Source organism: Corylus avellana, chromosome 11, assembly GCF_965113065.1.
Source record: "Corylus avellana chromosome 11, dhCorAvel1.hap1.2, whole genome shotgun sequence".
NCBI classification, from domain to species: Eukaryota; Viridiplantae; Streptophyta; class Magnoliopsida; order Fagales; family Betulaceae; genus Corylus; species Corylus avellana.
Genome location: NC_142500.1, coordinates 10,280,109 through 10,303,902, shown reverse-complemented (window position 1 = coordinate 10,303,902; position 23,794 = coordinate 10,280,109). Strand labels below are relative to the sequence as shown.

The following is a 23,794-nucleotide window of genomic DNA, read 5'->3' as shown; positions in this document are numbered from 1 at the left end:
GTTCCATGGCTTGCTTCAAACCAATCATACCATTGAACGACTTCCCCTTCAATATATCCAGATGCAATGTTAACTCTAGAAGTTTTGGGTGTTTCATAGAAACGAAAAAATCGTTATGCTTGGGACACCAAACTGGATGGATCATCTTCATTCAAACGAGGAAAGTCTATCTTCATGCACAATAAATTGTGTTCATGAATGTGATTACGTACTCTGCGCTCCTCTTAGATGATTTGAAAAATAAGCTTCTTGAACTGCTTAAAAAGCCTTGAGAAATTCCTAACACTCGGCTTTTGGTGGTGTTTGTAGAGCATGCAAATTTTATTTTGGGAAATCATATCTAAAATCCTTAGGTAAACGCGCTTTTTTAAAAAACTCCCTGGGTATTTTTTTTCGGAAATTTAGTCCCTGGGTCACTCGAAACTACTTAAAAACTCCTTACCGTTAATTTTTGTTAACTTCCGTTATTTGAGTTAAACGCACCGTTTTACTTAAGTCCACCTCAGTAGAATTTTGTATCCTACGTGTTCACATTGGACACGTAGGATATAAAACTCACCGTTTTGGACCATCCAAAACGGTGAGTTTTGGCTTAAACTTGAGGGCTTCTTTTTTGAAACCCTCAAGTTTCATACGGTCACAATACCAGCCTCCCGATACACCTCAAGCGGCAACCCACCGACGCAGACGCCACCGACGCAGACCCCGCCGGCGACAGGACCCACCGGAGACAGAACCACCGGCGACAGAGGCCACCGGTGACAGTACCCACCGGTTAAATCACCCATTTCGGCGTCACTTTTCCGGCTAGGTTTCCGTCAAATCACAATATTTTGAATCGGAAAAAATCTGGTTTCGACGAAGGTATTTTCCGAAATTTCTTTGTGGGTTTTGTTGATTGACTGAAATGGAAGCCTTTAATAGTTGTTTTTTGAATTTTTTTGTTGTGTTGGAAGCATTTGGTCGAAACCCCATCCCCAACCTGTTTTTTGTCCAACATCTGTCCCCATCCGCAACTTGTTTTTTGTCCAACATCTGTCGAATATTGCACTTTTGAGCCAATATTAGTGTTGATTGGCAGTGGGTGTGGTCCACCTTGGTTGTGGTCCTGGAATGGGACAGTTGTTGTTTCGTGTGCACTGGCAGGTTTGGTTAAGGGGGATTTTGTCGTGTTAGGCAGAAGGGATTCTATCAATTTTTTTCTGTGGGGCTTAATTTCCTTCCATTTAATGTACAACTCAACTTGCTCAATATACAACTCACCGTGCTCATTCTAGAAGGGGATTGATGTTCTGAATTTGTAGAAGTCAAATTTGGTGTTTAATTTATCTGTTATTTTAATATGGGATTTAATTTGGATGAGGCATTGATAATGAAATAGTAATTTGAAGATGGTATAAATTTTTAAATATACTGTTCTTTATATTTAAAATTTTTTTCCTTTAGTAGTTAGCTCAACCACATTTTGCCTTAAACAGAAGGTTTTATTATCTCATGAGCTGTCTTCTAGGATAAATTGTCTATATCCTCTTGTGATAGCTTTCCAATATGAGATTTAATCTCTCACGCTCACAAGTGTATATAATTGTACCTATATTCAACTACTTTCTTGGATTACATGCCCTCCATGCTATTGTGCATGGTAAATTTCATGTCAATCTGGTGGGATTTACTATAATCTAAAACTTATTTATTTATAAGCTTGTTTAAAATTCTTTTTAAAGAAACTTTATCTTTAACATTTCCAGATTAGACAGTTTCTAATCTCTCATTCTCTTAATATTTAGCAAGCATGATGGACATGTATATTAATATAATGTAATGGTGACTTTGGCAAAATAGTGATCCTATGGAAAGTTATTAAGTAGCAAATGTAACTTAAACCTGCCTCTTTTACGTATATTGATGAATTTTTGCATAATTTAAGGCATTGAATAGGTTAATGGTTCTTATAGAAAGAGAAATTTTTTACATGTATTGTATGCATTTGTTGATCTTTCCACATATAACAATGAGCGAAAAGTGCACTTTGCACCTATAACATGCATGTGCAAAAGTATATGTTTATTATTACTATTATGTTTTGTCCTTTTTTCCCAATTGAATGGTTGCCAACTATGTCAACCTAACTTCCAAAATCAGCTTAAGTTGGGCATCTTGAGTCCAAAACATGCATGTATAATTTTTAATGATATATATATATATATCATTAAATCATTTCATTTCATGCAATAGATAGATATTATTGTTTTTTGTGTTTTCTTGTATTGACAAATATTTTTTCTTACACTCTTTTATATTTTTTCTTACACTCGTTTATATGTTTACAGATATGGCTGTCAATATAATCATGCACCACGGTGGAACAATGACCCATACCCCATTTAAATACGTTGGTGGCGACGTCCATGAAGTGAAAGGCTATGATGTTGACTGTTTTAGTATGTGGGAAGTCAAAGAGTTGGTTCTTGACTTAGGATACATGAGCGACGTTAGATGTTGGTATAATGTCGGTGATGGTCCACATAATCAAGTGATATCTTTAAATAGTGATGCAGACGTTGTAGATTTTGTAAATATTATGGCTGAGTACAGAGCACAAGATGTTCATTTATACGTTGAACATATGGTGGACAGTGCTATAATAGTAGATGAGCATTTATTTCTTGAAGCTGTTGAAGGACAACATGGAGAAGGTGGTAGCGGGGTGGGTGAGATACCTAATACTGCCCAGCATGACGGAGATGGAGAAGGTGGTGGCGGGGTGGGTGAGATACCTAGGGCTCCCCGTCATGATGGAGATGCAGAAGGTGGTGGCGGGGTGGGTGAGATACCTAGGCCTCCCCTTCATGATGGAGATGGAGAAGGTGACGGGGTGGATGAAATACCCCGTGCTGAAGGTAGTATACTTATTTCTTATTTGTTAACTTAATTGTTTTTTCAAATAATATATCATGAGAGCACTTAGCCTTCCCTTCCTGAATGACTAACAACAAATTTGATTGTTTCTTTTAGGGATGGAGGACATACCTAATGCTGCACGTGAAGATGGAGATGTACAAGGACAAGGTGGAGAAGGTGGACATTCTCAATCAAAACATTTCAAAAGCCCCCGAGTTAAAACTAAAGCTGCCCGTTCTGTTACGCCATCCAAGAAACCAAGCGGGCAACCGACCACCAGCCGAGGAGGTACATAGAAATTGAAATTGAGTTGGACTCTTATGTTGTCACAATTATTTATGGTTTTTATTAGTTGATTCTTTTGTTTTAGGTTTTTTATTTTAATTTTTGTATATATTTTTCAGTACGTAGAAGAAGAAGAAGACGGGTTGCTCAACCGGTTTTGCAGGACGAGGAAGACAATCAGAATGTTGGTGCGGACACCGTGCCCAAAACTGGTAAAAAAAAAAATGGACGTGGTGGTAGGCCACGGAAGAAGAAAGTGGAAGAGGATATTGATGAAGTTATCAAGGAGTTGTTGACTGACTTCGAAGCAACCGATGACGAGGATGAGGACCTTTTCTATGATGCTGCTGAGGTCAATAAAGAGAATGATGGGACGTCCAAATGGTGGGAAAAAGTTGACATTAACATAGGTGATAAAGGAGCCGATTTTGGGGAAGAGGAATCTGATGATGAAAGTGATGGTCTTGCAAGTTTGCAAGAAAGTGATGCTGCCGAGGTTGGAAAAAAAAGGAAGCGGTATAGACAGTTCAATCTGAAACATGACTTGAAGATTCCAGTGACGTTTGAGCTTGGGGATCAATTTGCAGATTCAAGTTCCTTCAAGATGGCACTGAAGACGCATGCTGTGCAGAAAGGGTTTGATTACAACTACAAGCACAATGACACGAGTAGGGTGAGTGCAGTCTGTAAATTAGACCATTGCTCATGGAGGATTCATGCCTCTACCGATGCTACCAGGACTTCTTTTCAAATTAAGACGTACTACCCGGTTCATATTTGTGGTAATCAGTACGAAAACTCCAGATGCGATGTTGAGTATCTTGTTCGTGCTTATAAGAGGGACTTCAAGGATGACCCCACGTGGACACCATATGCATTGAAACAGAGGGTGAAGAGAGACCTTAACATCGATGTTCCTATTGACCGTTGCTATAGAGCGAAGAAGGAGGCATTGCATCAAGTTTTTGGTAGGCACTCTAAGCAATATCGCCTCACACGGAGATACGCAATGGCAATACTCAGCACGAACCCTGGTAGTAGTGCTTTTGTACACAGAGATGGAGTATTCTTTCAGCGGATGTATATTTGTCTTGATGCATGTAAGAAGGGGTTCAGACATGGTTGTCGGCCCATAATTTGTTTAGATGCTTGTCATCTAAAGGGGGAATATGGGGGGCAATTGTTGTGTGCCATAGGCAAGGATGGCAACGACGACATGTTCCCCATTGCAATTGCTGTGGCCGAGGCAGAGACAAGAGATTCATGGCAGTGGTTCATTGCCATTTTATTGGAGGACTTATGCGGGCCAGAAGGCGGACTTGGTTGGACTATAATGTCTGACAGACAGAAGGTATTTAGTGTAAAATACTATTTATGTTCTTATTGTGTTATTTTATTCCTTTTATTCCTTTATGTTGTTCCATATAATTTAACATAAATTTATGTGTGTAGGGGCTTGGAATTGCAGTTGAGGCTGTGTTGCCACATGCTGAGCATCGCTTTTGTGTTCGGCATCTACATGCGAACCTCAAAGCGAAAGGCTACACCGGGAAAGCTATGAAGGATGAGTTGTGGGGGGCTGCACGTGCAGCCAATGTTTATGCGTTTGACCATCACATGCAGAATATATTGTCAATGGAGAAAGGTGCACACGATTACCTTAGTGGTGTACCGAAGGCATCATGGTCCAGACATGCTTTCAACTGCCAAACCAAAAGTGATATGTTATTAAACAACTTGGCCGAGAGCTTCAACGCGTGGATTAAGGAAGCTAGGATTAAGCCTATACTGACTATGCTTGAAGAAATTCGTCTGCAAATAATGGCACGCTTCCAGCAGAAAAGGAATGGAATCCGGTCGACGCACTACACAATATGCCCAAAGATCCAGAAAAAATTGGAGAGGTCAAAAAGTGGTGCAAGGAATTGTATTAGTCGGTGGCAGAATGAGTTGGAGTTTGAGATCGAAGACATATACGAGCCACGGCGTTTAGTCCGGTTAGATCATCGCACATGCACATGTGGACGATGGCAGGTGAGTGGGATCCCTTGCTCACATGCTTGTGCTGCAATTTACATGCATAAACAAAAACCAGAGGATTATTTGGATGATTATTACAAGATGGACAAGTATATGCAAGGATACGCAGCTCGAGTGTATGGCATGGAAGGTCCACAGACATGGCCAGCTGATGATCCATGCGATGAAATCCAGCCACCTATCATTAGAAGGGCTCCTGGTCGACCAAAGATTAGTAGGCGAAAAGCTGTAGATGAGCCAACTAACCCCTACAAGCTAACCCGTAGTGGATATATTGTTAAATGTGGAAATTGTGGGGGTTTAGGGCATAATTATAAAGGTTGTCATTTACCTTTGAACCCAGACCGGAAGAGGTGGAAACCGAAGAAATATAAGCCGAAAAAAGATGCTACTCAAGCACAGGTAAAACAAATACATTTTACAACATAAGGTTCATATTCCAAAATTTGTTAACTTAATTATTATTGTACAAGTAATATAATAATTATTGTTGGTATTTGTCTGAATGTTTGGTTAAATTATTGTAGGGATCACAAGCTCAACCCCACTCAGAAGCAGAAGCCCACGGATCATCACAGCCAAGTGTACGTACACGTAGGGCTACTCAGTCACAGGTAAAATTCAAGTTTTTTTTTTTATTAAGAAAACTCTTATTTCCCGATGATTCCATAGCTGCTCACTAATATATGAAAGTTTGCTAAAATTGGTGGTGGGTACTATTCACAATTCTGGTTGAGATTATGGTATATTTCAATTAAATTAAGCTCGAATTTGGGTTAGTGTGAAGTGCATTCAATAAGCTGCTTTGAGCTACAGCATTGTAAAGTAAATTAAACCAATGCTGCTTTGAACTGCAGCATTGGTTTAATTTTTTACTCGACAGTGATGGAAAAGGCATCAGATGCTTTGGAGTTTGCAGGCCGGACTTTAAGATAATTTCCTGTGTATGTGGCTACCAATGGATTGTCCTAAGTCATCACCATACAAGTGTCCCACATCATTAATTCCCAATATTGTCACCAAGTTCTTCAATTCTACGGCTGTCAAAAAAATTAAAAATATATATATTACTTGTCATTCTAAAATGAGGAAAAACCAAAAGGTATAACTTAATATTGGTTTGTCCTGTTGTTGGCTTGTAACTTTTAATTTTGCTCTGCATCTCCAGCAATAATCCTTGTTATCAAAAAAAGCTAACTTTACTATAATAGAAACTGGTTATTGAGATGTGATTTTGTCTTTGCTTATGTAATGGATGAACTCAGTATAGCTATTTAGGATAAGGTCCGATGGTGTATGCATTTTTTCAGAAAACATTGATGATACTATAATAGAAGCTAACTCTACTTATCAAAAAAATATAATCAATAAGTAATGGGAGCTAACTCTAAGCTGGAAGTTTGGGAGGGTGCTTTAAGTTTAAGGTTAAGGAGGGTGCTTTAATCTTTGATTTCTATTAGAAAATTGTCTACTTAAAGAAGTGTTTGTAGAAGTAATATAATAATTATTTGGAAATGCTTCATAATCTTTTCCTTTTTTTTTAACGCATTTTTTGGATCCCAACATGAACGATAGGCAGAGGTAGAAGCCTCCGGGTCATCACAGCCAAGTGTCCGTACACGTAGGGCTACTCAGTCACAGGTAAAATTCAAGTTTTTTTTTTTTTTTTATTAAGAAAACTATTATTTACCGATGATTCCATAGCTGCCCCCTAGTATCTAAAAGTTTGCTGAAATTGGTGTTGTAATTTAGTAAATTAGTCTGCGGTTTTTTTTTTGCACTTAAAAAACTCATATACTTGTGCTTAATTTGTAATATTCACAATGATTTCCGGTTTTTTTTTTTTTATATGTTGGTATTTGTCTTAATTATTATTTTTGTTAACGCATTCTTTGAATCCCAACATGAACCACAGGCGGAAGCAGCAGCGGAATCATCACATCATGGTAGTACACGTAGGGCTACACGTGTACTAAGAAGCCGAGGAAGTGGTGCCACACAATGATCACATTTATCACTTACAAGATCTCTTCATTTTGCCTTTTTCCCGTATACCTATTTCATAATCAAGTGATATGTCGGCTTTTTTTGTTTTATGTTTGTAATATAAAAAACAATTGGGGGATTCATTTTGGGACTTTATATGCTTGTAAAATTCAATGTTGGTCATGAAGCATTAAACGTGCACTGTTGTATATTGAATTATATTTTGGAATTTCGTCATGGCAATTACCAATTCCAGATTGTATTAGTGGACGGATAAAATTAATTCTGCCTGCAAATTCTACTGTAGGGTTCAATATTTCAGACTTAAGAGCAACATACAAATAATCATAAATCGCCGCATACAAATAAAACTAATGCATGGAAATAGTTGTTCCATAAAAGTAATCAGCCAACCTGATAATTACGAACAATCTGGATTTTTACATAATTGTTACATAGAAGCCATAACCATATATCCACGTGGACAACATAGCTCAGTAAACAATATCCTTGACAACAACAAAATAGATAGTCTATTCCACTGATAATAATCTAATTGCCTCATTCCCATGCCTCAATGCCCCATCAACCTTAGACAAATCAACAGTACACAAATCACCAACAAAAAAACCAACAAATATGTTTGGATCTTTAGTTGTCCCCTAAGTAATGACACTTCACATTTCAGGGAATGAACTTGTTTATACAACGCAGGTAGGACCTCCCTTCCGCGAGCACAAGTTTCTTCGTCATACCATTGGAAAAAACGACATTGGCTAACTTTTTGTAATTACACAAAAAAAATCTGATAATTACGAACAAGTACGAAGTAATAACTATTTGTTAAAACCAAATTATCCAAATTCAAATACCTTTTTACGGTCATACATAGCACACCCATAGAATCGCCTCCCAGGATTTTTTATAGTAGTGGATGTTATAATTGGGCTTGTAAGTCCGTACCTACACTGCACAGGTTCCATATCCTCTTTCACCGATGATGTTATAGATGCCGACGACATTGACTGTTCATTTTACAGTAAAACCCACAATTATTAGAAGTAATCACAGTTCCCTAATGGGTTTCACTAAATAAAATTCACAAACCTTTTTCATCTTCCCATCGTAGAATTCGCTTTCATTGTATCCTATCCCGAAATCTTTCTTCCTCCTGTTCATCTTATAATATGAACCTAACAATATATAACTGACATGTGAGAGAATAATCAAGATCATAAAAGAAAAATAAAATCAAGCTTCCCAAAAAATTATTCTCACTTCAATTTGTAATCTAAACAATACTGGGAAAAAAAATGTACCATAAACCCTAAACAAAAGATAATCACATTGTTTAAAATGTGATTCCCCTGCAGAAATAGTACTGCTCAATTTGTAATCTAAACAATACTAAGTTGTTAGTGTAGTAGCTGGAGATGGTATATGAGCATAGGCGGCTCCCTACAAACATGCAAATATGCAGTGTAATCAAACATGCAATAAAAAGAAATTAGCCGTAACATCCAACCACGTATATAATACTGCTCAATTGTAGAATGATGAAACTTCCCTAAAAAAATTTACGAAGTCATCAAAACCCAACCAACCACAATCTATCATATCCCAACAATAATACCACTTTTTTCTCCATTGAAAAATACTTTTCTTCCAAATGTTAATACTAATATGATTAACATTTCTTCCAGTAATTGACATTTCTTCTTATCAACTAAAAAGGTGGCAAAAATATTGGAGGACCTAAAAACAAATACATGCATAGAAAAGTATGGCATGAACTATTAGGTAAAAAAAAAAAAAAAACCAAAATTTCAAAAAATACTGCTCAATTGTAGCATGATGATGCTGGCGTAAACTATGCACAAAGAATTCCTATTTTCATGTCCTCGACAATCCACCATTTGAGTAGAGAAGCAAAAAAATCAAATAAATAGTTATACAGATGAAAAAAATCCCCCTTGACCAACTTGCCAGTTCACACGAAAAAACAACTGTCTCATTCCAGGACTACAACCAAGGTGGACCACACCCACTGCCAATCAACAATAATATTGGCTCAAAATCGCAATATTCGACAGATGTTGGACAAACAACAGGTTGGGGATGAGGTTTCAACCAAAAGCTTCCAACACAACAAAAAAATTCAAAAAACAACTATTAAAGGCTTCCATTTCAGTCAATCAACAAAACCCACAAAGAAATTTCGGAAAATACCTTCGTCGAAACCAGATTTTTCCGATTCAAAATATTGTAATTTGACGGAAACCTAGCCTGAAAAGTGACGCCGGAATGGGTGATTTAACCGGTGGGTACTGTCGCCGGTGGCCTCTGTCGCCGGTGGTTCTGTCTTCGGTGGGTTCTGTCGCCGGCAGGGTCTGCGTCGGTGGCGTCTGCGTCGGTGGGTTGCCGCTTGAGGTGTATCGGAAGGCTTGTATTTTGACCGTATAAAACTTGAGAGTTTCAAAGAAGAAGGCCTCAATTTTAAGCCAAACTCACCGTTTTGGATGGTCCAAAACGGTGAGTTTTATATCCTACGTGTCCAATGTGAACACGTAGGATACAAAATTCTACTGAGGTGGACTTAAGTAAAACGGTGCGTTTAACTCAAATAACGGAAGTTAACAAAAATTAACGGTAAGGAGTTTTTAAGTAGTTTCGAGTGACCCAGGGACTAAATTTCCGAAAAAAAATACCTAGGGAGTTTTTAAAAAAAGCACGTTTACCTAAGGATTTTAGATATGATTTCCCTTTTATTTTTGCCCTTATACGGAATAGCCTATCCCCAGAATAACAGATTCAGGGCTAAAGTTATCTTAAACACGTATTCAAACAGCGTAGTTCTACTAATAACCCAATATAAACACAAGTTACTTAAATGAGGGTAAGTATATCCTTGGAGTGGAATAGGGATGGACTTGAGTGCACCTGGATTGGTCTTAGCCTGTAACCCAAACAGACTGTATCTTCTCCTATTAAACCTTCCACCAACCTATATGGCCAGATACACGCCCAAATCGCACACACTATCGTCTGCCACGCCAAAAATTCCTCCACGACCGTCTAAGCAGTGTATCACCAGCGTACCACCACTTCACAGGCAGCTCCCCAACCACCACACGGCGGCGCAAGAACAGCAACAGGAAGGAGAAACCGCAACAGTGGAGGAAAAAAAAAATTCAGCAATCAACGTAATCTCCCAAGAACGAATGCTCTGATACCAGAAATTTGAGAATCCTATCACAGCGTTTAATAGCTGAGAGTGTTGTAGCATAGAGGATGTCAGTGCTGATCGCGACGAGCTTAGGGGACATAGTGGTGGATTTGCACACTGATAAGTGCCCCTTGACCTCCAAGAACTTCTTGAAGCTTTGCAAGTGAGCCATTTATCTTGGAATTTGCTCGTTTTGACGAGTGTTGTAGATTCTATATCATTAATTTGAGCTTCCGTAATTATTTTGATGAATAGTCTTTTTCTATCTTAGAAACTATGGCTATATGAAATTTATTTTCTGAGTAGGATGAACGATATATCTAAGAAACTATGGTTATACGATATCTCGTAATTTTTATTTGTTTCCGTCGTTGTTGCAGGATCAAATACTATAATGGGTGCCTATTTCACACAGTTCAGAAGGATTTTACCGCACAGACAGGTGACCCGACTGGAACAGGGTCAGGTGGCGATTCAATCTACAAGTATGAACTTCTCTCTAAGTCTAGAAGTGATGTATATGACATTTTCCCATGCTATATACCAAAATTGTGCCGGAGATTCTCTATTCTGATGGCCGTGGCCGTGGCCGTGGCCGTCTACACTTCTTGCTTCTTTGCTTGTAATTTCATGTGACTGTGCTTTGTTGTTAGACAACTTGGGTAGTTTATTTCTTGGTATCTTCTTTGATAAGGAAACTTTAGTTCCTACATAACAGAACTTACTTGTTCCTCACTAATTCTCCTTTCAGATTTCTATATGGTGATCAAGCTCGCTTTTTCAGTGATGAGATTCATCTTGACTTAAAGCATTCTAGGACAGGCATTGTTGCCATGGCCAGTGCTGGAGAGAATCTTAATGCTTCTCAGGTATGAGAATATTTTACTTGCTAAACAGTATTGAACACTCTTTTCCAATATATATCTTCACGAGGATGAAGAAACAATCAGTGTAATCTTTGCAGCTTATGGAGAATTAGACTTTACTAAGTTTTAATTCTAACCTATTTGTGTGCTTATAATTGCTTTTTTTTTTTTTTGGGGTCAGTTCTATTTGACATTGCGTGATGATCTGGACTATCTAGATGGGAAGCACACTGTGAGTCTCTACCAATCCCACTGATCCGTTGGTTACATTTCCATTAGCAATAATTGCTGCTTTCTGGAAAGAAAAAAGGAATGTTTACTTTTATGATTGTTTCATTGGCTAGTCATCTACTTTTGTCATATTGTATGCATGTTCAATCCCATTGGTTCAATTGAAGATGCAGGCACAGTTTTCATGCTGAGAAAAACCATTGCAAGAATTGTTCCTTCTTTTTGGTATAATCATTGAGGGGTATAATTGAGATTTCACATGCTTTCTTCGAGGGTAGAGTTTTGTCTGGTCGGCAGCTTATGGGAAAAGATTAATGCTAGGTGAGTTGAGAGTGATGAATGTTGTGGTGGTGGAGTGGTGAATGTCCAAGAAGAATAGGGAGTCCATTGATCACCTTTTAATTCATTGTGAAGTAGCAATAGATTTATGAGCTCTATCCTTAATCTGTTTGGTGTTGATTGGGTTATGCCTAGAAGTCTGAGAGATTTGTTAGTGAGTTGGGTAGGTCAGGTAAGGCATGACAATATTATGGAAGTATGGAGGTTGGCCTTGTTGTGTTTAATGTGGTGCCCTTTGAGAGAGTGGAATGCTCAGAGTTTTGAAGATGTAGAGACTTTGGTGATCAAACTACGAAGGATTATGTTCAACACTTTATATACTTGATATCCGCACATCATAGGCTTGTTTTTCTAGTTTTGTAGAATTTTATTTTTTAGCTTTTGTTTATATTTTTCTCCTGGTTAAGGGTTTCCCTCGTATACGTACTGTGTACTAGGGTTGCGCCCCTCTACACTTTTTAATGCGATTGAATAAAAAAAAAATGTTTTTGATTGAAAAATAACTAAAGCATAATATTCTTTTTATTTTTTTATTTAAAAAATTAGAAATAGAGGGGGATTATTGAAGGTAGTAGCTTTTTCTTTTTTCGTTTTTTGTTTTTTTTTTGTTTTTCCATAAAAAAAAAAAAAAAGCTTTTAAGAGGAAGTTTTAGCAAAAGAAAAAAAAAGAAAAGCGAGAGATATCATGTTTCGAGGATTGAAGGAGGTGGTGATTTTATAAGATGCCTTCTTGTTTAGTTAATTTAGAGTATGCTCTTGTACACGAGATGCTTCTTTATTAGTTAGTACGGCTTTTTTGAGCATTTGGATAACATGTAATGTGGGTAAAATTTTGAAGAAAATTGTTGTTGTTTGTCTCACTATCTGAATATGACACAGCTTCTATAATCGTGTGAAGTCCTGTTATGTCACTCTTTTTTGGTTTAGTTTCTCATTATAAACTAGTGCTTGAGTAGGGGCAGAACCACCTTAATGGGTTGGGGGTGGGGGGGTTTTCAGCACCCCCAAAATTTTTAAAAGGCTCCAAAATATTTTTTTTATGAGTATTCTCCTTGCAAAAATAATTTTTCACCCCCCAAATTTTGTTTTGTTTCTGTTTTTGTTTTGTGAAAAATGCAAAATTAGTCCATGTGGTATACCCGATTTACAATAAGTTCTTTGTGGTATCAAAATGTTTTGAGAGATCCCTGAGGTATTCATAAATAACAAAATACTCCCTACTGTCAAATTTCGCCAAAAACTTAATGGATTTTGTTAGTGTGCCATGTTAGTGTCAATAAAATCACTACACGTGTTACTTGTAATAAAAAAAATATAAATATGCAAATATGCAAATTATAAATATATACAACTTAAAAATTAAAATTAAAACCCTTTTTATTTTTAAAAAAATGTAAGAGGCTGGAAGAAGGGAGTGGGTTGGCCACCGCTTTGGCTGGGGGTGGCCTATGAGCCACCACCATAGGTGGCTGGGCATGAGCCAAGTGTGGTAACGCACATTACTTTGATTCATTGTCACTATTCTAAGAAGAAATACAAGGAGACATTGGCTGTGGTCTGGGAAATGGAGACTTCTAATTCTCTTTGATCTTCCAGCTTATCGCGTGGTAATAAATCTTTTTGTTGCTCTAAATGATCTCTCAAAGGTTGTAAGATATTTTTCGAAGCGTGGGATTGATTCCTGTGAATTGGGAGGAAAAAACAAATCAGCTGGCATTTTGTCTCTTCTTTTAGCAAATGAAGTGAATAAAAGAAAGGAACAGAGAAAAGGAGGATTGCAATTTACAAAGAGACAATTGCAACAGTTCAGTCTGTCTTGGGCTAAAACGTGAAATGGGTGCTGCCGTGAAAGAGAAAATGAAAAAGAGAAACTGAAAAAAAGAAAAGAAAAAGAAAAGAAGAATCAGCCTTAAACCAGCAAGCCACCCCAGCTACCTCTGGGGCCACCCCTTCTTCCAGCTCCATACTTTTTTAATTTTTTAATTTATTTTTTAAAATTATATATATATATATTATTTATTTATTTATTTATTTTTTATTATGAGTGACATAATGTCATGATTTTCTTAGCTCTGATGTGGCACACTAACGAAAATATATTTAAGCCCTTGAACTACCACCCGTTTTCAAGTTGGTGCCATGAATTGCCAAATGTGAAGGATTAGATAGTGAATGAGTGGAAGTGAGCAAAACTAGAACAGCAGCATGGTTGTATAATGGAGCTTTTGCAGCATCATAAAATTTATCCTAGTGAGAAGTAATAAACCACGCCATTATCCAATTTCAGGTTACTGTTCCTAGTTGTAATTGAAGTCCCCGCCCCCAACGCACACACCAAAAAAAAGAATAATGTCAGTCAGATATGTTGGCAAGAGTGGTGGCATTATGGCGGGAGGAAGAATGTGGTCAGTGGAGGCGAAGGAGTTTGAACTGGTGGTGAAGAGAGGGGCTTCAGGGGTAAGGCTTTTCGAGAGGAGCAAAGGGAAACAAAGGTCACTCTTCATTAAATCAGACGAGTTAGAGTGGCTGATCAGGAACGTGGAGGTGCTGGTGACGGTGGACACTTCAGAGGTGTTCTGGGATCAGTCTAGAGCAGGTTATCCACGGTTCATTGCTCAACGTCGATCAAACAGGCATGTGAACTTTCTGACATTGGAGGAATTTGAAGGGAGGCGAAGAAGCGGTATGGTCCTCATTCTAGAAGGGCGTTATAGGCAAGGTTGGGAACGTTTTATTTCGGAGATTTATATAGCTAGATCGTCTCTTCGTGATACCAAGGAAGAAAAGAAAGATCATGAGAAGAAGGATAGGAGGAGCTACGCTGAGGTCCTAGGGCTGTCAGGTAACATGGCGGAGGAGTGCTTTGGCTCTTTTACAGAGCCGGTGGCGAGAGTGCCCAGTTGGTTGAAGGACTCCTCACTAGCGAAGGAAAAGCTTGTTTTAGGCTCGGTGAAATCAGGTATGTGACCAAAGTTGCCTGAGACGATGAGAGCCCAGTTGCCGGAGAGGTCTTAGAAGCCGCTGAGGTACCAAAGCGAAGGTAGAAGTCAGCTGGAGAAGAAGAACAGTAAAGAGAAAGAAGAGCTAACAGCCAAGGCACCGGCGAGTGGAATTCAAGCGCGGGAGAGGTCGCCTGTGATGAAGAACTGTTCTGTGCAAGCGCTGACGGGACGGGGAGTGGTTGAGTGTCAGAACTAGTCCCATACCGGTGTAAGCCTTGAGCTCCGTAACTGCAGGGAGACGTTGGAATGGCTGAAAAAAGAAGTTCACGTGGGTTTGCAACGTCTGGAGATGGCTCTCTTAAGAGCAGAGGCAAGTGGGCTAAAGCAGAGGGAAGAGGATAATGGAGGTCCGGCCCTTGGGGTCAGGCAGAGGGAGGAGCGGGTGGGGAATGGCCCAAGGCCAGAGAGAGGCCCTCCTTTGGTTTCATCGGGTAGTGTAGGTTTGGGGGAGGGCTGGGCCGTTAAAGTAGGCTCATGGCCCATGAGACTTCTTAAGTCTAATAAGAGGGCTTCTATGGGTAAGTCCATATTGCGTGTGGACTCAGGCATGGGTCAGTATAACCGAGGGGAAGCAGGCTCTAAGGGGAAAAAGAAGATGGAGGTCCACACGGTGTCCACGAGTGGGTCGTCGATGGTCTAGAAGGGAGGTCACGCCGGAGATCCGGGGGCGTTGTCATTGGTGTCTTTGATGGCGAGGTCGCCAGTAGCCGTGGTTGGTCCGGATGATGATGCTGGTAGCCGGGAGGAGTTTCCCGGTGAACATTCCGACAGGGAGATGGTGGGTACCATTGAAGAGACGCAGTGTACGCCGGTGAAGCCTCCGTTGGCCTTGGGTTCGGCAGGTTCGTCCCAATCTTCACAGGTGAAGGTTCCGCCGGTGATACCGACTGCTGGGACAGTGGGGTCAGTGGGGTCAGTGTCGACTCTGGATTCTGGAGAGGCGGGGACGCGTGACTTGGCCGGTGTTCCTATGCTCTCGCCGGTAGCCCAGAGTAGCGCTGTTGAAGTCTTGGATAATCGAGTGGAGTGCGCCGGAGTCCATTCTGACGGGGTGAAGCCCTCAGAGCATGCCGGTGATCCCCAGAGTGCGTCGTTGAAGGGTATGGTGGTCCAAGGTTCGACAGACCCGGCCCAGTTTGTGATAGAGAGTTCTTCGCTGTTGGTGCAGACTGCAGAGGCAATGGGGGTAGCGCCGGGATTGGGTTCTGGCAGTTTGGGGATATGTGTTTTGTCTGGTGAGTCTCCTATTCAGCCGGAGATGTTGTCGCAAGGCAGAGGGGAGGTAGTTCTGGATACTGCACCAAGGGAGGCTAATGTGCTAGTGCCGTGGGCGCAGGGAGATGGGTTTCAGGCAGGTTTGGAGGCTTGTGAGGGGCTGGGCTTGTTGCAGGACACTAGAGAAATAGCTGATTATTCTGCTGGGAAGGTGGGTAGGGAGGTTAAGGCTCGAGATGCAGGCACAGATTCTTGTGAGGTCAGTACACGCCTTCTCCCTTGAAGTCGTATGGACATAATATTGGGGGTGTGAAGGGTTACTCGGATTGGGTAATCCAGTGTGCTAATGAGATTTATCCGATTGTGGGGATCTCATATACGGGTCACAAGTTACAATTGCTTGCGCTTTTGACCTTCTTGGAAGAGGAACGTAGGAATAATGAGATGATTTGAATACGAGCAGTGGGGTTAAGGGCAAGAGGGAGATTACGAATTTGGAGTGTTCTGTGAACTATGACACTAAAGGGGCGAGTTCAAGTTGCGGCAATAGGAAGGGGAGGGGGCAGGTGGTGACATTATGAAGTTAATATACTTTCTTGGAATGTGAGAGGGCTGAACAGGAAGGATAAACGTCTGAGGGTGAGTAATATGCTCAGGGATTGGAAGGTTGATATTGTCTATCTTCAAGAAACCAAGATTCAGGAGATGTCTCACAGTATAGTCCATAGCTTATGGGGGAGGAGTCATGTGGATTGGTGTTGTTTGGATTCTAGTGGGGCTTCGGGTGGTATTTTAATTATGTGGGATAATAGGGTGGTGGAGAAGGTTGATGTTTGTGTGGGGTCTTACACTTTGGCGATTTCTTTTAGAAATAGTGGAGACCATTCTGTTTGGGCGTTTGCTGGGGTTTATGGTCCGAATCTCTATAGGGACAGGAGGCTTCTATGGGAGGAGTTAGCGGGTGTTATTAGTTGGTGGGACATGCCTTGGTGTATTGGGGGTGATTTCAATGTCACTCGCTTTCCCAGCGAAAGATCGGGTGATGCTCATTTAGACTCGTCCATGATGGAATTCTCGGACTTCATTTCGGATCAGGGGCTCATGGATCTTCCCTTGATTGGGGGTTTGTATACATGGTCCATTTCAAATGACCCCCCCCTGTGGTCAAGGATTGATTGGTTTCTTATTTCCCCGGAGTTAGAGGCCCGGTGTCCTGGGGTTAAGCAAAAGAGGCTCTCCCGCTTGTGCTCGGATCATTTCCCAATCTTCCTTGAGATGGGGGAGGTGTCAAGAGGGAAGAGGCCATTTAAGTTTGAGAACATGTGGCTTAAAGCTGATGGTTTTGTGGCCCAAGTGAAACAATGGTGGGATTCCTATGTGTTTCATGGCTCGCCGAGTTTTGTGTTTGCTTGCAAGTTAAAGGCCTTAAAGCTGAATTTGAAGACGTGGAATGACGAGGTTTTTGGTAACCTTGATAATAAGAGGATGCTTCTTGAAGAGCTTCGGTTGTTGGATGCGAATGAAGAAAGTAGGGCTTTGGAGAAAGGAGAGGTTAGGAGGAAGGCGGAAGTGGTTTGAGAGTTAGAGAATTGCACGCTTATGGAGGAGGTGAGTTGAAGGCAGAAATCCAGGGTGACGTGGTTGAAGGAAGGAGATAAATGTACTAAATTTTTTTACTCCATAGCTAATTCTAATAGAAGACACAATTCTATGGATTCTCTCATGATTGGGGACAGCATCTCTTCAAATCCGACCGAGATTAGTGAGTATGTGGTTGAGTTCTATCAAAGACTTTTCTCGGAACAATGTCACTGGAGGCCTAAGGTAGATGGCATTTCCTTTGATTCCATTTCGGAGGAGGAGGCTAGATGGTTGGAGAGAGACTTCGAAGAAGAAGAGGTAAGAAAGGTAGTGTTTAAGATGAATGGCAATAAGGCGTCGGGTCCTGATGGGTTTTCTATGGCTTTCTTCCAAGTTTGTTGGGAGGTGGTGAGGGAGGATGTCATGAAGGTGTTCAGTGCTTTTCATGCTGGGGAGAGATTCGAGAAGAGCCTTAATGCCTCCTTCATTTCGCTAATTCTGAAGGTTCACGGAGCTACTAGTCTCAGAGACTTCTGGCCTATTAGCCTTGTGGGAGGTATCTACAAGATTATTGCAAAGGTGTTAGCTAATCGATTGAAGGCTGTGCTGGATAAGGTCATTTCTCAATCCCAAAGTGCCTTTATTAAAGGTAGGCAGATTCTCGATCCTATCTTAATTTCTAATGAATGCCTAGACAGTCGGCTACGTTCTGGGGAGCCAGGGGTTATATGCAAAATGGATCTAGAAAAAGCTTATGACCATGTGAATTGGGGTTTCTTGTTATACATGCTTAGGAGATGTGGTTTTGGCGGGATTTGGTGTTCTTGGATTGAACATTGTATTTCATCGGTGCGGTTCTCGATTCTAATCAATGGCATGCCTAATGGTTTCTTCAGTACCTCCAGGGGCTTGAGACAAGGGGACCCTTTATCTCCTTTGTTGTTCGTTTTTGTTATGGAAGCTCTAAGCAGAATGATTTTGGCGGCAGTGAACGGGGGTTTTATTGAGGGGTTTCAGGTCGGTAACATTACTACCTCCCATCTTTTGTTTGCGGACGATACTTTGATTTTTTGTACTGCTATGCCCACCCAGATTCGGTATTTGCGGAGTGTGTTTCTGTTGTCTGAAGTTGTTTCCGGGTTGAAAGTTAATTTGGCCAAGTCGGAGATAATTCCAGTGGGGGATGTGGTGCAAGTGGACATGTTAGCTGGTATTCTGGGGTGTGGGGTTGCTTCTTTGCCTGTAAGGTACCTTGGTTTGCCGCTGGGGGCCTCTTGCAAGGCTAAACATATTTGGGATGGAGTTATTGAGAAAATAGAACGTCGGTTGGCCGGGTGGAAAAGATCTTATCTGTCAAAGGGCGGGAGAGTCACGCTTATTAAGAGTACTCTTGTCAACTTGCCGACGTACTATTTGTCGCTCTTCCCCATTCCAGGTAGTGTTGCAAAGAGGATTGAGAAGTTGCGGCGGGATTTTTTATGGGGAGGTCTAGGCGATGAGTTCAAGTTCCACCTGGTGGAGTGGGCGAAGGTTTGCACCCCGATTAAGGAGGGAGGTTTGGGTATCAGAAACCTTAGGGTTTTCAATCGCGCCCTCCTAGGGAAGTGGTTGTGGCGCTATGGGTTAGAGAGAGATTCTTGGTGGAGGGCGGTGGTGGATGCGAAATTTGGTAGTCTTTGGGGAGGATGGTGTTCCTTGGAGCCGGGTGGTCCTATGGGGGTGGGGTTATGGAAGAACATCAGGAAGGGGTGGGCCACTTTCCAAAGGTTCACTTGATTTGAGGTAGGGGAGGGGTCTAAGGTGCGCTTTTGGCACGATCTGTGGTGTGGTGATGTGGCTCTCAAGCATGCTTTTCCAGGTTTATTTAGCATTGCCTGCGCGAAGGACGCTTCAGTGGCGGAGCATTTGGAGGTGCTGGGTGGCACTAACCAGTGGAATGTGAGCTTTTCTAGAGAAGCGCATGATTGGGAGGTGGAGGTGTTGGCTTCTTTTTTCCAGGTGTTACATGGTGCTCAAGTTAGGCGAGGGTGTGTAGATAGGTTGTGGTGGATTTCTTCCAAAAGAGGCCGGTTCAAGGTCAAGCTCCTCTACGCTGCCTTGGCGAGTCCTGTTGGGGGAGGATTTCCGTGGAAGAGTGTGTGGCGTACCCAAGCTCTTCCGAGGGTGAGTTTTTTTGTTTGGTCGGCGTCTTTGGGTAAAATTTTTACCCTGGACAATCTCAGAAAAGCGACGGGTAATTGTGACAAACAGGTGTTGTATGTGCAAGAAGACCGAGGAGACGGTGGACCATCTTCTCCTTCATTGCGAGGTAGCTTATGCTTTATGGAGCACCTTTTTCGGTAGGTTTGGGTTGTCTTGGGTGATGCCAAATAGGGTTTCGGATTTGCTCGCTTGTTGGTGGTCTTCGGGGAGGAGGGGGAGTGCCGAGGTATGGAAAATGGTGCCTACGTGCTTTTTTTGGTGTTTGTGGAGGGAAAGGAATAATAGGTGCTTTGAAGATTTGGAGGGGACTTGGGAAGACATTCTAGCCTCTTGCTTTCAAACTCTGTATCTTTGGACCGTTGCACATGTCTTTCCAGTTTCGATTAGTTATGATGATTTTCTTCTTCGTTTTTCCCCTTCTAGTTAGGTGATCCTATTGTATACTCCCAGTGTACCTTGGGGCGCCTTTATGCTTTTTAATAAAATTCCTTATTACTTATCAAAAAAAAAAAAAAAAAATTGCCAAATGTGACATTTAAATACACCAAATTATCATTTTATGTCAAAACGATACCCCATCGACGTCTTTCAATGGATGGAAAAGTGGTCAAGTACCTTGCACGTGACCACTTTGACCAAAACCTTCCCCACATACCCCTACTTTTAACCATACATATTTAATGTTTAAAAAAAGCGACCTGGATAGTTTTATTATGCATTATATTCCTACCCTCTTCCCTCTTCGATATGTTCCCACATACTTAGTCAGAAAGAAGCTTCAACAATTCCCTCTTTGAGTTCCTACAATGTTGAAGCTTTCAAGTAGCGTGGATGATGGTGTCGCTGGAGGGAAAGAAGACAATGTCGGTGGAAGTGCAACATGTTCAACTTCTCCTACAAGCAGAGCCACATCTACTTGAAAAAATGCCATTGTGCCCTAGAAGCACAAATGAGAATCGCATGGACTAGAGAGAATTATGGTAGAAGATTTCTTGGCTATGTTAACTACAAGGTAAGTAAAGATTAACGTCAGTGGTGTGAGTGGGGCTCTAATGAGATCTCTGGGGCTTATGGGATGGGTCTCTGGAAGTTCATTAGGAGAGGGTAGGAGGTGGGAGGAGTTCTCTAGATTTTCTATATTCAAGGTGGGTGATGGCGTCAATACAGTTTTTGGCACAATGTGTGGTGTGGGGAATGGCCCCTTAAGGCAGCATTTCTGGTGTTGTATAGCATCCCTGGCCTTAGGGATGCTTCAGTGGTTGTTCATCTTCAATCCTCTAATGGCTCCTTTTAGTGGAACGTTAATTTTGTTAAAACGGCGCACGATTGGGAGTTTGAATTCTTCCCCTCATTTTTCGATTAGCTGTATTCCATTAAACTGGAACAGAATGTTGACAAGCTTCATTGGAACCCCTCCAAGAAAGGGTTGTTTGATCTAAAATTGTTCTATAATGTCTAATCCCCTCTGGGGTAATCCTTTCCCTTGGAGGTGTATTTAGCGAAACAAGGTCCTTTTGGGAGTGGCTTTCTTCCCTTGGTCGGCCGCTTTAGGCAAAATCCTTACAATGGACAACTTAAGAAAGCGGAGAATCATTGGAGTTGATTGGTGCTGCATGTGTAAGAAGTGTGAGGAAACCGTTGACCATCTTTTACTCCATTATGAAGTTGCTAGTGCCTTATGGTGCTCTCTTCGAGTTATGTGGCTTAGTATGGGTCATGCCTCATTGGGTGAGAGATCTACTTGCTTGTTGAAGAAGAAAGATCAATAATACTCAAAGTGAAGCTTTTTGGAAGATGATCTGGCTCTGCTTGATGTGGTGTATTTAGAGAGAAAGAAATGACCGGAGCTTTAAAGGCCTTATTTTTCCATACCCCGTTTCAGTGGATAGTTACTTGTGATGTTTTCACATTTCCCGTTTCATGATTTTTTTTTTTTTTAATCTCTTTTCTTTTTTTGCTTTGGTATTTCTTTTGTATAGTACTTGTGTATTTGGGTGCGCCCGTTGGTTTTTAATGAAATCCTTAACTTATCAAAAATGTTTAATGTGGTGTATTTATAGAGACTGGAATGCACAAAGTTTTGAAGATAGAGAGACTATGGTGTTGGAGCTAAAAAAAGTTATATTCAATTTCCTTTACACATGGATAACAACTCATAATAGTTTGCCTTTTTTTTTCTTTTTTTTTTTTCTAAAATTTTGAACCTTTGTTTTTCTTTTTTCTGCTCAATAGGGATTCTCCTGTGTATTAGGTCTGCGTTCCTTTACGCTTTTTCAATGAGATTAAATTACATAAAAAAAAAAAAAAAATTGTAAGTGAGGCAGCCTATTAGGCTAGTAGCATTACTACTATATAAGCTTTTCTTAGGCTAATATTTTTATTAAACAATTAGATTAGCCACAAATGTTAATTCAAGCTATCTGAGATGCATACTCAAATCTTGAACATTAATGCTTGCGAAGTTCTATGGTGTAGAACGGTGCAAGAAATATTTTTGTTCTCCATGAAAGTCTATTCACTAATGGGATGTGTAATATATTTTCGGCCTTATATATCTTATTGATTAACTGGTCTTTGATGAGAATTTTAAGGGTGCTCTCATTTTATATGAAAGATTTGTTACCCAAAATTAATTTGATATCGATATAGCCTGATCACTGCAGTGCAGTGTCTGTTGCACCTAATAAATACATTTTGAAGAGCTTTTGAATATTGAGTCCAACATGTAAGACTGTTTTGAGCTTTGATTTGGCAAACCTTTTTTGGTTATGACTATGTCATTCTGTACCAGCATTTGGAGACAAAAACCTTTCTATATATCTGGTGCTTCCTGCAGTAAAGTCGTCATAATCTGGATGTGTTATAATTGGAGTTTGGGTGCTCTTTGTGGTTCTAAGTTGCAGTGTCAAATTGGGCAATGAAGATTAATTTAGGCTTGTCATGCATCAGATTTCCTTGGCAGTCATCCAGCACAAATATCAGGTTCTTGCTTTAACATGTTTGGGATGCTTGACCTTCCTAAAGGCCTTTTGTATGGAAAGACTGAAGGGAAGTTCTTGTATGTATTATGCCGGTGTTGCAAATTAGGGGTGACAATTGATGATGGGAAAAATTTAGGTGGGATAACTGCATTTGCTTTTTTTCCCTTCCACTTGACTTTTTATGTTCCTTTGTGAATTTGACAAGGAACCTTTGAAGAATAAAGATTTGGTTACTTGGGAGTGGGGACCAAAACTTTTCTAGGAAATTCTGAGTAAGCCAGTGTGAGGGTGCAGAGAGTGCATTTTCATTCTAGACAAAAGTCGTTTTTTTATGTTCGTATCTGAGAAGATTTTATGATGTAGTATCTACCTGAATAGTATTGTTGGGTCAAAATACTATCTACTCAAAAAAGTATTCATCGTTGCAGGTTTTTGGGGAGGTAGCTGAAGGGCTTGATACATTGACTAGGATAAATGAAGCTTATGTGGATGAGAAGGGCAGGCCATATAAGAATATCCGGTTGATTCTTCTTCCCCCGCTTACATATTTTTGATGACAATGCATTATGTTTATACAGTTAAATTTTCTTAACTCTCTCGTCATATCATAATTTTTTGCATTTTCATTTATTGAACAGAATCAAACATACATACATTCTGGATGATCCTTTTGATGATCCTTCCCAGTTAGCTGAATTGGTTCCTGAGGCTTCCCCAGAAGGAAAACCAAAGGATGAGGTAATGACAGTCTGCAGATATTAAGTATTTATACTTGAGGAGGCACGAAGCCAAATTAAAATGAGCGATAAGTAATTTACATGGAACTTAGAGGCCTAAGTTCCTTAGGTCAGATGGTTACTGATATCAGATTTATCAAAATGATGATACGATTGCTTTCCCTGTCTATCAAAATCCCTTACTTCTAATAATGTCAAGGAA

The 23,794-nt window shown here is 40.5% G+C and overlaps 2 protein-coding genes across 3 annotated transcripts in view; both read left to right on the top strand.

Annotated features, from left to right (window-relative positions):
- Positions 1–4,204: 4,204 nt before the first annotated feature.
- On the top strand, positions 4,205–6,400 carry LOC132163057 (uncharacterized). The gene is made up of 4 exons (XM_088511534.1): positions 4,205–4,537; positions 4,639–5,628; positions 5,754–5,810; positions 6,395–6,400. The coding sequence occupies exons 1-4, from the start codon at positions 4,265–4,267 to the stop codon at positions 6,398–6,400; spliced, it is 1,326 nt and encodes a 441-aa protein (XP_088367660.1). The 5' UTR covers positions 4,205–4,264.
- A 3,846-nt stretch (positions 6,401–10,246) lies between these two features.
- Positions 10,247–23,794, top strand: part of LOC132165714 (peptidyl-prolyl cis-trans isomerase CYP59) — a 35,606-nt gene continuing 22,058 nt past the window's right edge. For both annotated transcript variants that reach the window (XM_059576382.2, XM_088511688.1), the window contains exons 1-6: positions 10,247–10,601; positions 10,819–10,923; positions 11,190–11,307; positions 11,486–11,536; positions 23,284–23,375; positions 23,494–23,593. In XM_059576382.2, coding sequence (XP_059432365.2) covers positions 10,504–10,601; positions 10,819–10,923; positions 11,190–11,307; positions 11,486–11,536; positions 23,284–23,375; positions 23,494–23,593 — 564 coding nt within the window. In that variant the 5' untranslated portion in view covers positions 10,247–10,503. The remainder of the gene's footprint in view (positions 10,602–10,818; positions 10,924–11,189; positions 11,308–11,485; positions 11,537–23,283; positions 23,376–23,493; positions 23,594–23,794) is intronic.